The 16,296-nt window shown below is 42.8% G+C and overlaps 1 protein-coding gene across 3 annotated transcripts in view; it reads right to left on the bottom strand.

The window, feature by feature from the left end:
• Window positions 1-16,296, bottom strand: part of PPM1H (protein phosphatase, Mg2+/Mn2+ dependent 1H) — a 290,772-nt gene that overhangs the window by 159,803 nt on the left and 114,673 nt on the right. For all 3 annotated transcript variants that reach the window (XM_058426862.1, XM_032173171.2, XM_032173172.2), the window contains exon 3: window positions 316-660. In XM_058426862.1, coding sequence (XP_058282845.1) covers window positions 316-660 — 345 coding nt within the window. The remainder of the gene's footprint in view (window positions 1-315; window positions 661-16,296) is intronic.

Below are 16,296 nucleotides of genomic sequence, written 5' to 3'. Positions count from 1 at the left end.
GAGACGGGGTTTCAGTATGTTGACCAGGCTGGTTTTGAACTCCTGACCTCCCGCCTCGGGCTCCCAAAGTGCTGGGATTTCAAGCGTGAGCCACCGCACTCAGCCTTCTTTTACATTTTTGCCAGCACTTGATGCCATGAACTCTGTCTGCTGCCAATTTCTACTGGGAATGGAAGCCCCATCATCACAGGGGGCCGTCCGGGTGGAGCCGGGCGGCAAAACCGTGCGCTTTCTGGGAGCCCTCCAGGAAGGATGGACAGACCTGGCGCAGGTGCCAGCCTGGCCCTGCTGCCCCAGACTCCCAGGAATACCTACCATTTCCTTGAATGCACTTTCAAGCGCTCCGATGACCAGGCACTCATGGGGAATCTTCTTCTCGGTAAAGAAGCGCGTGGGGGGCGTGCTGGGGGAGCCCGGGGCCCCCACCCCTCCGCGCAGGGAGGCTGCCCGGGTCAGAGTCCGGCTGTTGGCGGGCGTGTTCTCAGGCTCCTCCCCCAGGCAGGTGGGGGGCAGGACGGCGGAGTTCTTCAGGATGTCCACGATGTCCTGCAGCTGCTCCGTGATGTGGTGCTGCAGCAGATGTGACGCCACCACCGCGGCCCCAGACCCTGCGTGCCCGTCAAACAGCGACCAATAGTGGCAGGAAACACCCTCGGATTCCTGTGGAAGAGGACGACAGGCAGGAGTGAGAACAGCTGTGGCCTTTGCCTCAGGGTCATACAGATTGTGGGACATCTACGGGACTGAGGGCCCACTTGGTTGTCTGTCGTCTGCAAACAATGCGGTCAAAACATAGCAAACAAAACAAAACAAAACAAAAAAAAGAAAAACAAAAAAAACACTCAAGGAAGGGTCCCCAAATGAGCCACTGTTGTTACTAGCACCAGAAGGATGAAGTGGTCCCTGCCTCCCCACCTAGCAAGGGAGCCCAAATGATCATACACTAAGCTACTACCGGTGAGAGCTACTCAATTTGAAGTGTAGGTGTTTGCATAAAACTCTTCTACAAACAGACAAGTCTGTACGAGTCCAGCTTGAACATCTAACTCCTTAACTCCCGTCTTTTTTTTTTTTTTTTTTTTTTTTTGACAGAGTCTCACTCTGTGGCCCAGGATGGAGTTCAGTGGCGCGATCTAGGCTCACTGCAACCTCCACCGTCCAGGTTCAAGCGATTCTTATGCCTCAGCCTTCTCATGGCTCAGCCTTCTCATGCCTCAGCCTCTGGAGTAGCTGGGACTACAGGTGCGTGCCACCATACCAAGCTAATTTTTTTTTTTGTATTTTTAGTAGAGATGGGGTTTCACCATGTTGGCCAGGCTGGTCTCAAACTCCTGGCCTCAAGTGATCCACCCATCTTGGCCTCCTAAAGTGCTGAGATTATCCCAAAGTGCTGGGATTACAGGCGTGAGCCACCGTGCCTGGAACCTCCCATCTATTTCAATCCCAGAGTAGGTTTGGTCTGGGGCCTTGGAAAAAACGCCCTTTCTCAGGTTTTCCAACAGGAAATAAGTAGACCCATTTTCCCCTTTTAGAGCCCTTAAATGCTGGGATAATTGTCCCATCTTTTTTGGTCTACATCCTAAATTTTTAGAACATGTTTTCACCCTAGACACCTAGTCTAGCCCAGGCCTCACAAGATGCAGCCAATTCATATCTCCTCTTTATACTTCCCACCTCCCTTAGTTCTCCAGGTGATGTCACTCTCTGTCTCTCCATTCCCTCTTCCTGCCTTACAGCTACATGGAACCCGTGTTCCCTCATCTATGTTGGGTTTAGTGGCTGCCGGTGGATTTCTAGACTACTTCAAGATGAGCACTTTTGAACCCATGTTTGAATTACACATGCATTAGATCTTAGAGAAAAGGAGCTCAATTATGATACAGCTGACAGAATAGAGAGCTCAGAAATAAACCCACATATATAGTCAACTAATCTTTGACAAGGGTACCAAGAATACACATTAGGGAAAGGAGAGTCTCTTCAATAAATGGTATTAGGAAAAGTAAATATCCACATGCAAAAGAATGAAATTGGGCCCCATTCTTACATCATATACAGAATCCAACTCAAAACAGCCTAAAGACTTAGATGTAAGACCCGAAATCATAAAACTCCTAGAAAAAAACATGGGGGAAAAAACTCCTTGATATTGGTCTTGGCAATGATTATTTAGATATGATACCCAAAGCACAGGCAACGAAGCAAAAACAAACAAGTGGGACTACATTAAACTAAAATGTTTCTGCACAGCAAAGGAAGTAATCAACAAAACCAGAAGGTGGGTAGCCTATGGCATGAGAAAAAACACTTGCAAAGCATGTGTGTGATAAGGGGTTAATCTTCAAAATACACATGAAACTCCTACAGTTCTATTGCAAACAAAACAAAACAAGCAAGCCGATGAAAAAATGGGCAAAGGGCTTGAAGAGACATTTCATCAAAGATGACATAAAATAAATGGTGAGCAGGCTTGTGAAAAGATGCTCACAATCGATACCTTTCATAAAACTCAGTGAACTGAAATTAAGGACCTTCCCCAACCAGATAAGGGGCATCTAGGGAAAACCTATAGCTCATATTTCATGGGGAAATACTGAATGCTTTCCCATAACACTGGGCAAAATAAAAAAAGTATGCTCTCACTACTTCTATTCAACATGACAGTGGAGGGTTCTAGATAGGCAAGAAAAAAGAAAAGGCCTGAAGATTATAAGAAAATAGCTGGGCACAGTGGCTCACGCCTGTAATCCCAGCTACTCAGAAAGTTGAAATGGGAGAATCCCTTGAATCCAGGAGGAGGAGGCTGCAAGAGGCCAAGATCTTGCCACTGTATTCCAGCTGGGGTGACAGAGTGATCCTGTCTCAAAAAAAAAAAAAGATTGTTTAAGAAAATAAAGTTGCATTTATCCTGGCTTTGAGCAATTTGAGCATGATGTACCTTAGTGTCATTTTCTTCATGTTTCATGTGCTTGGAGTTCATCTTTCTAGATCTGTGGGCTTACAGTTATTTCATATAATTTAGAAAAATTTCACCCACTATTTCTTAAAAAAGTTCTTTTGGTATCCTTCTCTCTTCTCCCCTTGGAAGAATCTAATTACACTGTAGTAGTCGCTAGAGGTTGTCCCATAGCTCATTCAGGATGCTTTCATTTTCTTAACGCCTCATTTTTGATAATTTCTACTGCAATGTATTAAACTCACTGTTTTTTAAATCTTTCTCTTTTCTATTAAAAAATGGACAAAGATCTGAATAGACACTTCTCAAATTAAGACAAGCAAGTGGCTAACAGGTATATGAAAAAGTGCTCAAAATCAATAATCATCAGGAAAATGCAAATCAAAACCACAATGAGATAGCATCTCACACCTGTTAGGATGGCTATTATCAAAAAAAGAGACAAGTGTTAGTGAGGATGTGTAGAAAAAGGAACCTTCTGTCCTGTCAGTGGGAATGTAAATTAGTCAGCCATTAAAGAAAACAGTATGGAGGGGAGCCAAGATGGCCGAATAGGAACAGCTCCGGTCTACATCTCCCAGCATGAGCAACACAAAAGACGGGTGATTTCTGAATTTCCAACTGAGGCACCGGCTTCATCTCACTGGGGAGTGCCAGACAGCAGGTGCAGGACAGTGGGGGCAGCGCACCGTGCACGAGCCGAAGCAGGGCAAGGCATCCATCGCCCCACCCGGGAAGCGCAAGGGGTCAGGGAATTCCCTTTCCTAGTCAAAGAAAGGGGTGACAAACGGCACCTGGAAAATCGGGTCAATCCCACCCTAACACTGCGCTTTTCCAACGGGCTTAAAAAACGGCACACTGGGAGATTCTATCCCACACCTGGCTCAGAGGGTCCTACACCCATGGAGTCTCACTCATTGCTAGCACAGCAGTCTGAGATCAAACTGCAAGGCGGCAGCGAGGCTAGGGAAGGGGTGCCTGCCATTGCCGAGTTAGTTGTTTGATTAGGTAAACAAAGCGGCCAGGAAGCTTGAACTGAGTGGAGCCCACCACAGCTCAAGGAGGCCTGCCTGACTCTGTAGGCTCCACCTCTGGGGGCAGGGCACAGACAAACAAAAAGACAGCAGTAACCTCTGCAGACTTAAATGTCCCTCTCTGACAGCTTTGAAGAGAGTAGTGGTTCTCCCAGCACGCAGCTTGAGATCTGAGAACGGGCAGACTGCCTCCTCAAATGGGTCCCTGACCCCTGAGTAGCCTAACTGGGAGGCACCCCACAAGTAGGGGCGGACTGACACCTCACATGGCCGGGTACTCCTCTGAGACAAAACTTCCAGAGGAACGATCAGGCAGCAGCATTTGCAGTTCACAAAAATCCGCTGTTCTGCAGCCTCCGCTGCTGAGACCCAGGCAAACAGGGTCCAGAGTGAACCTCTAGCAAAATCCAACAGACCTGCAGCTGAGGGTCTTGTCTGTTAGAAGGAAAACTAACAAACAGAAAGAACATCCACACCAAAAACCCATCTGTACATCACCATCATCAAAGACCAAAGGTAGATAAAACCACAAAGATGGGAAAAAACAGAGCAGAAAAACTGGAAACTAAAAATCAGAGCACCTCTCCTCCTCCAAAGGAACGCAGCTCCTCACCAGCAATGGAACAAAGCTAGACAGTGAATGACTTTGACGAGTTGAGAGAAGAAGGTTTCAGAGGATCAAACTACTCCGAGCTACGGGAGGAAATTCGAACCAATGGCAAAGAAGTTAAAAGCTTTGAGAAAAAATTAGACGAATGGATAACTAGAATAACCACTGCAGAGAAGTCCTTAAAGGACCTGATGGAGCTGAAAACCAAGGCACGAGAGCTATGTGATGAATGCAGAAGCCTCAGCAGCCGATGCGATCAACTAGAAGAAAGGGTATCAGTGATGGAAGACGAAATGAATCAAATGAAGCAAGAAGAGAAGAGAAAAAAGAATAAAAAAAAAAGAAATGAACAAAGCCTCCAAGAAATATGGGACTATGTGAAAAGACCAAATCTATGTCTGATTGGTGTACCTGAAAGTGATGGGGAGAATGGAACCAAGTTGGAAAACACTCTGCAGGATATTATACAGGAAAACTTCCCCAATCTAGCAAGGCAGGCCAACATTCAAATTCAGGCAATACAGAGAACATCACAAAGATACTCCTCGAGAAGAGCAACTGTAAGACACATAATTGTCAGATTCACCAAAGTTGAAATGAAGGAAAAAATGTTAAGGGCAGCCAGAGAGAAAGGTCAGGTTACCCACAAAGGGAAGCCCATCAGACTAACAGCTGATCTCTCAGCAGAAACTCTATAAGCCAGAAGAGAGTGGGGACCAATATTCAACATTCTTAAAGAAAAGAATTTTCAACCCAGAATTTCATATCCAGCCAAACTAAGCTTCATAAGTGAAGGAGAAATAAAATCCTTTACAGACAAGCAAATGCTGAGAGATTTTGTCACCACCAGGCCTGCCCTAAAAGAGCTCCTGAAGGAAGCACTAAACATGGAAAGGAACAACCAGTACCAGCCACTGCAAAAACATGCCAAATTGTAAAGATCATCGAGGCTAGGAAGAAACTGCATCAACTAATGAGCAAAATAATCAGCTAACATCATAATGACAGGATCAAATTCTCACATAACAATATTAACTTTAAATGTAAATGGGCTAAATCCTCCAATTAAAAGACACAGACTGGCAAATTGGATAAAGAGTCAAGACCCATCAGTGTGCTGTATTCAGGAAACCCATCTCACGTGCAGAGACACACATAGGCTCAAAATAAAGGGATGGAGGAAGATCTACCAAGCAAATGGAGAACAAAAAAAGGCAGAGGTTGCAATCCTAGTCTCTGATAAAACAGACTTTAAACCAACAAAGATCAAAAGAGACAAAGAAGGCCATTACATAATGGTAAAGGGATCAATTCAACAAGAAGAGCTAACTATCCTAAATATATATGCACCCAATACAGGAGCACCCAGATTCATAAAGCAAGTCCTGAGTGACCTACAAGGAGACTTAGACTCACACACAATAATAATGGGAGACTTTAACACCCCACTGTCAACATTACACAGATCAACGAGACAGAAACTTAACAAGGATATCCAGGAATTGAACTCAGCTCTGCGGACCTATATAGACATCTACAGAACTCTCCACCCCAAATCAACAGAATATACATTCTTTTCAGCACCACACCACACCTACTCCAAAATTGACCACATAGTAGGAAGTAAAGCTCTCCTCAGCAAATGTAAAAGAACAGAAATTGTAACAAACTGTCTCTCAGACCACAGTGCAATCAAACTAGAACTCAGGATTAAGAAACTCACTCAAAACCGCTCAACTACATGGAAACTGAACAACCTGCTCCTGAATGACTACTGGGTACATAACAAAATGAAGGCAGAAATAAACATGTTCTTTGAAACCAACACGAACAAAGACACAACACACCAGAATCTCTGGGACACATTCAAAGCAGTGTGTAGAGGGAAATTGATAGCACTAAATGCCCACAAGAGAAAGCAGGAAAGATCTAAAATTGACACCCTAACATCACAATTAAAAGAACTAGAAAAGCAAGAGCAAACACATTCCAAAGCTAGCAGAAGGTGAGAAATAACTAAGATCAGAGCAGAACTGAAGGAAATAGAGACACAAAAAACCCTTCAAAAATTAATGAATCCAGGAGCTGGTTTTTTGAAAAGATCAACGAAATTGATAGACCTCTAGCAAGACTAATAAAGAAGAAAAGAGAGAAGAATCAAAAAGACACAATAAAAAATAATAAAGGGGATATCACCACCGATCCCACAGAAACACAAACTACCATCAGAGAATACTATAAACACCTCTACGCAAATAAACTAGAAAATCTAGAAGAAATGGATAAATTCCTTGACACGTACACCCTCCCAAGACTAAACCAGGAAGAAGGTGAATCTCTGAATAGACCAATAACAGCCTCTGAAATTGAGGCAATAATCAATAGCTTACCAACCAAAAAAAGTCCAGGACCAGATGGATTCACAGCCGAATTCTACTGGAGGTACAAAGAGGAGCTGGTACCATTCCTTCAGAAACTATTCCAATCAATAGAAAAAGAGGGAATCCTCCCTAACTCATTTTATGAGGCCAGCATCATCCTGTTACCAAAACCTGGCAGAGACACAACCAAAAAAGAGAATTTCAGGCCAATATCCTTGATGAACATTGATGCCAAAATCCTCAATAAAAAACTGGCAAACCGAATCTAGCAGCACATCAAAAAGCTTATCCACCATGATCAAGTGGGCTTCATCCCTGGGATGCAAGGCTGGTTCAACATACACAAATCAATAAATGTAATCCAACACATAAACAGAACCAAAGACAAAAACCACATGATTATCTCAATAGATGCAGAAAAGGCCTTTGACAAAATTCAACTACCCTTCATGCTAAAAACTCTCAATAAATTAGGTATTGATGGGACGTATCTCAAAATAATAAGAGCTATTTATGACAAACCCACAGCCAATATCATACTGAATGGGTAAAAACTGGAAGCATTCCCTTTGAAAACAGGCACAAGACAGGGATGCCCTCTCTCACCACTCCTATTCAACATAGTGTTGGAAGTTCTGGCCAGGGCAATTAGGCAGGAGAAGGAAATAAAGGGTATTCAATTAGGAAAAGAGGAAGTCAAATTGTCCCTGTTTGCAGATGACATGATTGTATATCTAGAAAACCCCATTGTCTCAGCCCAAAATCTCCTCAAGCTGATAAGCATCTTCAGCAAAGTCTCAGGATACAAAATCAATGTGCAAAAATCACAAGCATTCTTATACACCAATCACAGACAAACAGAGAGCCAAATCATGAGTGAACTCCCATTCACAATTGCTTCAAAGAGAATAAAATGCCTAGGAATCCAACTTACAAGGGATGTGAAGGATCTCTTCAAGGAGAACTACAAACCACTGCTCAATGAAATAAAAGAGGATACAAACAAATGGAAGAACATTCCATGCTCATGGACAGGAAGAATCAATATCGTGAAAATGGCCATACTGCCCAAAGTAATTTATAGACTCAATGCCATCCTCATCATGTTACCAATGACTTTCTTCACAGAATTGGAAAAAACTACTTTAAAGTTCATATGGAACCAAAAAAGAGCCCGCATCACCAAGTCAATCCTAAGCCAAAAGAGCAAAGCTGGAGGCATCACGCTACCTGACTTCAAACTATACTACAAGGCTACAGTAACCAAAACAGCATGGCACTGGTACCACAACAGAGATATAGACCAATGGAACAGAACAGAGCCCTCAGAAATAATGCTGCATATCTACAGCTATCTGATCTTTGACAAACCTGACAAAAACAAGAAATGGGGAAAGGATTCCCTATTTAGTAAATGGTGCTGGGAAAACTGGCTAGCCATATGTAGAAAGCTGAAACTGGATCCCTTCCTTACACCTTATACAAAAATTAATTCAACATGGATTAAAGACTTACATGTTAGACCTAAAACCATAAAAACCCTAGAAGAAAACCTAGGCAATACCATTCAGGACATAGGCATGGGCAAGGACATCATGACTAAAACACCAAAAGCAATGGCAACAAAAGTCAAAATTGACAAATGGGATCTAATTATACTAAAGAGCTTCTGCACAACAAAAGAAACTACCATTACAGTGAACAGGCAACCTACAGAATAGGAGAAAATTTTTGCAACCTACTCATCTGACAAAGGGCTAATATCCAGAATCTACAATGAACTCAAACAAATTTACAAGAAAAAAAACAAACAACCCCATCAAGAAGTGGGCGAAGGATATGAACAGACACTTCTCAAAAGAAGACATTTATGCAGTCAAAAAACACATGAAAAAATGCTCATCATCACTGGCCATCAGAGAAATGCAAATCAAAACCACAATGAGATACCATCTCACACCAGTTAGAATGGCCATCATTACAAAGTCAGGAAACAACAGGTGCTGGAGAGGATGTGGAGAAATAGGAACACTTTTACACTGTTGGTGGGACTGTAAACTAGTTCAACCATCGTGGAAGTCAGTGTGGCGATTCCTCAGGGATCTAGAACTAGAAATACCATTTGACCCAGCCATCCCATTACTGGGTATATACCCAAAGGATTATAAATCATGCTGCTATAAAGACACATGCACACGTACGTTTATTGCGGCACTATTCACAATAGCAAAGACTTGGAACCAACCTAAATGTCCAACAACGATAGTCTGGATTAAGAAAATGTGGCACATATACACCATGGAATACTATGCAGCCATAAAAAATGATGAGTTCATGTCCTTTGTAGGGACATGGATGGAAGTGGAAACCATCATTCTCAGCAAACTAGTGCAAGGACAAAAAACCAAACCCCGCATGTTCTCACTCATAGGTGGGAACTGAACAATGAGAACACATGGACACAGGAAGGGGAACATCACACACCGGGGAGTGTTGTGGGGTGGGAGGAGCGGGGAGGGATAGCATTAGGAGATACACCTAATGCTAAATGAGGAGTTAATGGGTGCAGCACACCAACATGGCACATGTATACATATGTAACAAACCTGCACGTTGTGCACATGTACCCTAAAACTTAAAGTATAATAATAATTAAAAAAAAAAAAGAAAACAGGGTGGAGTTTCCTCAAAAAATTAAAAATAGAACCATCATATGAAGCAATTTTACAGCTGGTTATATAACAAAAGGAAATGAAATCAGTATCTATAGCCCAACGTTCATTGCAGCATTATTCACAACAGCCAAGACACTGAAACAACCTTAGCATCCATCGACAGATGAATGGTAAAGAAAATGTGGTGTATACTATTTACATACAATAAGATATTATTCAGCCACAAAAAGAAGGAAATTCTGCCATTTGCAACAACATGAATGAACGTGGAGGGCATTATGCTAAGTGAAAGAAGCCAGACACAGACAGACAAATACCGCTTGATCTCATATGTAGAATCTAAAAAAGAGTCAAACTCGTAGAAGCAGAGAGTAGAATGGTGGTTGCCACGGGCTGGGGTTGAGGAAAATGGGAAGATAATGGTCAAAGGGTACAAAGTTTCAGTTATATAAAAATGAGTTAAGTTCTGGGGATCTAAGGTACAGTACAGTGACTTTAGTAACACTGTACTGTATACTTGAAATTACCTGAGAGAGTAGATTTTAAGTGTCCTCAGCACAAACACACAAAAACTGGTAACTATGTAAGGGAATGGATGTATTAACTTGATTGTGGCGGTCATTTCGCAATGTACCTGAGTATCAAATCACGCACACCTTAAATACATGATTTCTGTCAATCATACCTCAATAAAACTGGGAAAAACAAAACATTACATTTGAAAAAATGTAACTAGAGGAGTAGGATATAAAACACTAAGAAAAATAAATGTTTGGGATCTCTATTTTCAGAAAATCGAGGGACAAAGAGGTAAGGTATGCATATAGCATCCACTTCTGACTACTTGGCTTATCTACCCTACAGGAATAAATACTGAAGGCTTTTTTTTTTTTTTTTTAACTGAAACCATTAAATAAAATTCTTAGTATAATGCTAGACAACACTGAGTAGGTATGGTGACATGAGCCATTACTCTGCTCTTTAAAACTTGATTTCCATTCAATTCTGTGCTAGGTGCTAAGAAATAAAAGTTGATTTTTAATTCAACCAATATGTGATTTGAGCACTTTCTATGCAGCAGGCTGTAGAGTAGGCAGTAGAGATAAAAGATTGGCTGAAAGAGATATCAGACATGGCCTGATCTTAATAGTCCAGTGGGGAAGACAGACACTGATTGATAATGGTTTGGATTTGTGTCCCCGGCCAAATCTCTGGTCGAATTGTGATCCCCAATGTTGGAGGAGGGGCCTGGTGGGAGGTGACTGCACCATGGGGGTGGATTTCCCCTTGTTGCTCTTGTGACGGTGAGTTCTCACGAGATCTGGTTGTTTAAAAGTGTGTAGCACCTCCCTCTTCACTCTCTTCCTTCTCTGGCCATGTAAAACGTGCCTGCTTCCCCTTCACCTTCCACCATGACTGAACGTTTCCCTAAGGCCTCCCCAGCCATGCTTCCTGTACAGCCTGTGGACCAGTGAGCCAATTAAACCTCTCTTCTTTGTAAATTACCAAGTTTCAGGTATTTCTTAAGAGAAGTGAGAGAACATACTAACACACTGATCAAATAATCATACATATAAACATAAGATCACAAGTCTGATCAAAGAGAGGACAAGGAGAAATTCTTAGTACTAGAATGCCAGCCTACAGAGGGACAGGACACATTGGAGAAGGCTTCCTGAGGACATGAGGACTAGGCTGAGGATGCATGGAAGTTCATGAGATAAGGAGGGGAGGAGAGAGAATGCCAAGCAGTAGCAACAGCAGGTGCAAGGGCCCTGCGGTAGAATGGGGCATGATGCATGAGCATAGGCTAAACCATGGCCATGTGGCTGAGTGGGAGAGTGAGTAGCAAGATGAGGGTGGAGAGAGGTAGCAGCTAGACCACTCAATATTTACAGGACACATGAAGGATCCTGGCTTTAGCCTAAGTGTAAAAAAAAAAAAAAAAAACCCATTGACTGAAGTAAGAATGACAAAGTCAATTTAGGTTTTTAAAAGATCACTCAAGCTATTCTGTGAGATTAGAAGGGAAATAAGGGTGAAAGTGATGATGCTAAGGTAGGAGGTAAATCCTGCCCTAAAAAACATTCAGTCACATTCAGGCCATAAGAAACACACATGAACAATGAAAAGCATCATAAAACAGAGGTATAAACAGTAAGAGCTCTAACTCATAGGAAAGTGGAAAGAACAATGATTACAGATGAGAAGATTTGGATTCTAATCCCATCTTCAACACCAATCATCAGCCGAGTGGCAGCAGGACAGGTGTTGGGCCACTAGCTGGTTGTCCCTTTTGCTTAACATTTCTACGCCACGGTTTGTTGTTGTTTTTCAATCCCTTGAACTAGATAAAAACAAGTTTAGAATGAGATTTTAAAATCCTCAATGCCCTCCTATGCTAGGGGGATGTAAAAAGAGATATACTATTTGGGGAAATAAAACCACATCGTGGGCTCTGCTATGTCCTTAGAGTTCGGCTCAGCTGTTAAAAGTGTAAGAGACCCTAAGGTCAGAGAAACACATCCAGTTACAGATCCAGAGAAACCTTCCCCTCATTTATTTATTTTCTGAGACAAGGTCTTGCTCTGTCACCCAGGCTGGAGTGCACTGGCACAACCATGACTTACTGAAGCCTCAAGCTCCCAGGCTCAAATGATCCTCCAGCACCAGCCTCTTGAGTGGCTGGGACTACAGGCATGTGCCACCACATCCAGCTCATTTTTGTATTTTTCAGAGAGATGAGGTTCTGCTACGTTGCCCAGGCTAGTGAACTGGGCTCAAGCAGCCCTCCTGCCTTAGCCTCCAAAAGTGCTGGGATTACAGGTATGAGCCACCGTGTCTGGCCACCCATCCCATCATTTAATGAACCTTATATAGCAGGCAATACTCTAAATGCTTTACAAATATGAACTCGTTTAATCCTTACTCCAGTCCTCTGTGAGAGGTGTGGTAATTATGTGCATTTCATACTGTAGGACAATGAGACACAGAGAATATAACCGCTCTGGGTCACCACCTATTAAGTTACGCAGAGGGGACCAGAGTCTATGCTTTCAGCCATCAACCTCTATGCTAACGTGACCACCCCTACCCTATCCCCAGGGGAAAGGTTGCCTTAATTTATATATAGTGCCATAGTCCATTTTTCTACTCTATAACCTGAGTTGCAACCAGAGTGATTTTTCCTAAAACACAACATTTGGCCATTTTCTTTTATGAGTCTAACAGCCTGCTCTGTGGGCTGGCTCCTGTCCGTGAGCCTCCAGTTTGCCATCTCTGATTGAATCTCTGATGATCTCCCCACATTCTAGTCCTTACTCAAATCCCACCCACACCAAACTACAGAACTTGCAGCTCATCACAAACCACTAACCATCACCACCTCCTTTACATAACTCCCACCTGGCTTTCAGTACTCGGCTTAAATATCACCTCCTTCCAGAAACCCCTACTTCACCCTGAGCACCATCTGGACAGCGGCCTTGAGGGCTAGGGTGACATTCCAGTCTGGCAAGGCAGACTGAGAAGCCTCCATTTACCACCTGGCGGGTACTAGTGAGTTGCAATTCCTCTGTACCTAGGAGTGCTATGAAAGCTGCGTGGCAAGAAAGAAGCACTAGAATTTAACAGGCTCATGAAGGACTGCAAGAGGTGTTTCAAAGAACAATATGAGGCCAGAGAGGGCTACATGTGTTTGAAATGTGACCAAAATATTAGAGAGAATAAAGATCTATTTTCAAAGGTGGAATGATCAAACAGGTTTTGCTGTACCCTTACTTTATTTTTTTGAGACAGAGTCTGTCACCTAGTCTGTAGCGCAGTGGTGCAATCCTGGCTCACTGCAGCCTCTGCCTCCCAGGCCCAAGTGATTATCCCACTTCAGCCTCCCAAGTAGCTGGGACTAAGGCATACACCACCACACCAGGCTAATTTTTGTACTTTTAGTAGAGACAGGGTTTCACCATGTTGGCCAGGCTGGTCTCAAACTCCTGGCTTCAAGTGATCCATCCACCTCAGCCTCCCAAAGTGCTGGAATCACAGAGGTGAGCTACCAGGCCCGGCCTGTACACTTATTTTAAGAAGGATATGAGGATTCTCCCTTCTTTCCTACCTGGTTCTCCTCAAAATGATGCCATCAACTGCTGTAAGATAAGCAGGATGGTTTGATGCATAAAGTCAGACCTGGGAACATGAAGGAATGAATGTCTCCTCAATGTCACACAAGCAGTGAGGGGCCTTCATCAAGGTTAGGGGTCTAAGCCAGGAATAAGGTAGCCTGGGCAATACAATTGTGAATCTAAGAGATAGGCCTGGGGAATCACAAGTGGTATGAAGGTGATGCTCTTAAAGCATCTGAAACCTGCGATTTCACTGCAGATACACATGTATTGCTTCACTGCTCAGAATCTTCAGTTACTCCCTACTGCCCTTAAAATGCCATTTTTTTCTCTTAGATGCTGACATGTCTTACAGACACTGAATGATATAGTTACTATTCACTCTTCAGCACATCTTTTGCTTCTTTCAGTGGTCTTGAACTTCTCTCATTTCCTCTAACTCTCAGTGACCTCTGGAACTATGACCATCATGTTTTTCTTCTGCCTGAAACACTGATCCCTATCTCTCTGCTTGGAAAACTATCCTTCAGTTTTTGGTGGAAGTGTGACCTAGTCCATCAAGCCTGCTTGGATCACCTCAGGCCCTCTGCATCCCATTTTCTGTACCAGTATGCACCAGCCCTGCTCACAGAGACTTAGGTGTGTCTCATATGCTCTGGTATTCCCAATGAGTGCCTGGTACAGAATAGATGTTCGATAAATACTTATTAAATATACAAAGAAAGAAAAGGAGAGAATGGTTTTTCTTTTTTCAAAGCAATACAGTAGCTTGGCAAATAGGGATTTTATATAAGACACTTCACATTGGTAAAACCAACAGAATATCATAACCCTCCCCTCCTCCAGGATTGGGGATGACTTGATCTTGCTTTATTTACCCAGGACTGTGTCCTCTCAGCTCCCTGAGGCCAAGTGTGCCAAGCAAATAAGGAGCCTGCATCTAGGACCCTGGGAATCTCAGAGGGGCTCCAAAGAAACCGAAGAGACATTGCCATCTCTGGCTGTACTTGATTTGCTGAGTCTCGTGGTCCTACCTAACCAGTATGAAACTCACTGTCTCCCTCTCTCTCTCAATCCAATCTCTTCTGAGCTAGGGCACATCCACTCCTCATACTGTTGGCAAAGGAGGAACATCTCCTCAGTTTGATATTAACTCTGAGTATAAGATTTTGTGTTTATATGGTAAATAAACAAGGTTTAAGCATTTACATAATTTAATAGTCCAAGGGAAATTTTAGTTATTTTAAATGCTGGATATTTACTTACACATTTTCAAATGGGTTAAAACAAACATATTCTATCTACCATGATATGTCTTAACATAGAAAGACCACAGGCTTTAGATCAAGACAAATCTGGGTTCTGAAATTTACTACTATGTGACCTTGGGGAAGTTACTTAACTTCTCTCAACTCCATTTCCTTATTTGAAGAAGAAGATATAGGACAAGGCAAAATGGTGGCACAGACAGTAAGATTACTTCATGTAATGATACATGTCTTGGAGCCTCCTTTCCTGTGTGCCAGGCTCCATGCTGGGCACTAGGGATACAGCAGAAAATGAAAATGTCATGGTTCCCAAGCTCTTGAACTAGCAATCTAGAATATGATCAGGTAATTACAAGTGTGATGAATGTTAGAAAAACAAAGTGCATGGCATCACGTGAGTGGATAACATGTATTAAATGTGCAGCTAACCATGGGGTATGGGGGCACACGGGAAAGGGTATGGCTATGAAGGGATAGCAAGAAGTTCTCTGTCATGATGAAACTGCTCTGAATCCTTGTTGCAGCAGTGATGATATGTATCTATGCATGTGTTAACATTCATACAACTATATAACCAAAAGGAAAAAGTTAATTGTACTGTATATTTTAAAAATGATAAAATGTACAGCACTGTATTCAGCACATAGGAGTAGCAAAAACACTAGAAGTAATGGTAATTACTTATACTATTAAATAGCCTAGAGGGACACTGAGCAGGTGGGGAGACCAGGCTGCACATCTGAGCTCCTGACTTCCAATTCTGCCAAATGGGGTACTCATCTCACTCTACTGTGCAACTCCTGTTGCTTCTGTTCACCTTTCTTAAGTTATTTCCTCTAAAGGAAGTCTTAGTTCAAAGGACATCTGATATGGTGTGGCTGTGTCTCCACCCAAATCTCACCTTGAACTGTAGTTCTCATAATCCCCATGTGTTGTGGGAGGGACCCTGTCGGAGGTAATTGAATCACGGGGGTGGTCACCTCCATGCTGTTCCTGTGATAGTGAGTTCTCACGAGATCTGATGGTTTCATAACGGGCTTTCCCTCCCCTTTGCTCTGCATTTCTCCTTTCTGCCACCATGTGAAGAAGGATTTGTTTGCTTCCCCTTCCACCGTCATTGTAAGTTTCCTGAGGCCTCCCCAGCCATGCTGAACTGTGAGTCAATTAAACCTTTTTCCTTTATAAATTACCCAATCTCTGGTATATCTCAGCAGCATGAGAATAAACTAATACAAATCTATCAAGCACCTG

The sequence above is a fragment of the Hylobates moloch genome, unplaced genomic scaffold, assembly GCF_009828535.3.
Source record: "Hylobates moloch isolate HMO894 unplaced genomic scaffold, HMol_V3 SCAFFOLD_13, whole genome shotgun sequence".
NCBI classification, from domain to species: domain Eukaryota; kingdom Metazoa; phylum Chordata; class Mammalia; order Primates; family Hylobatidae; genus Hylobates; species Hylobates moloch.
Note: the sequence above shows the minus strand (reverse complement) of the source record. Positions and strands in the feature narration are given on the sequence as shown.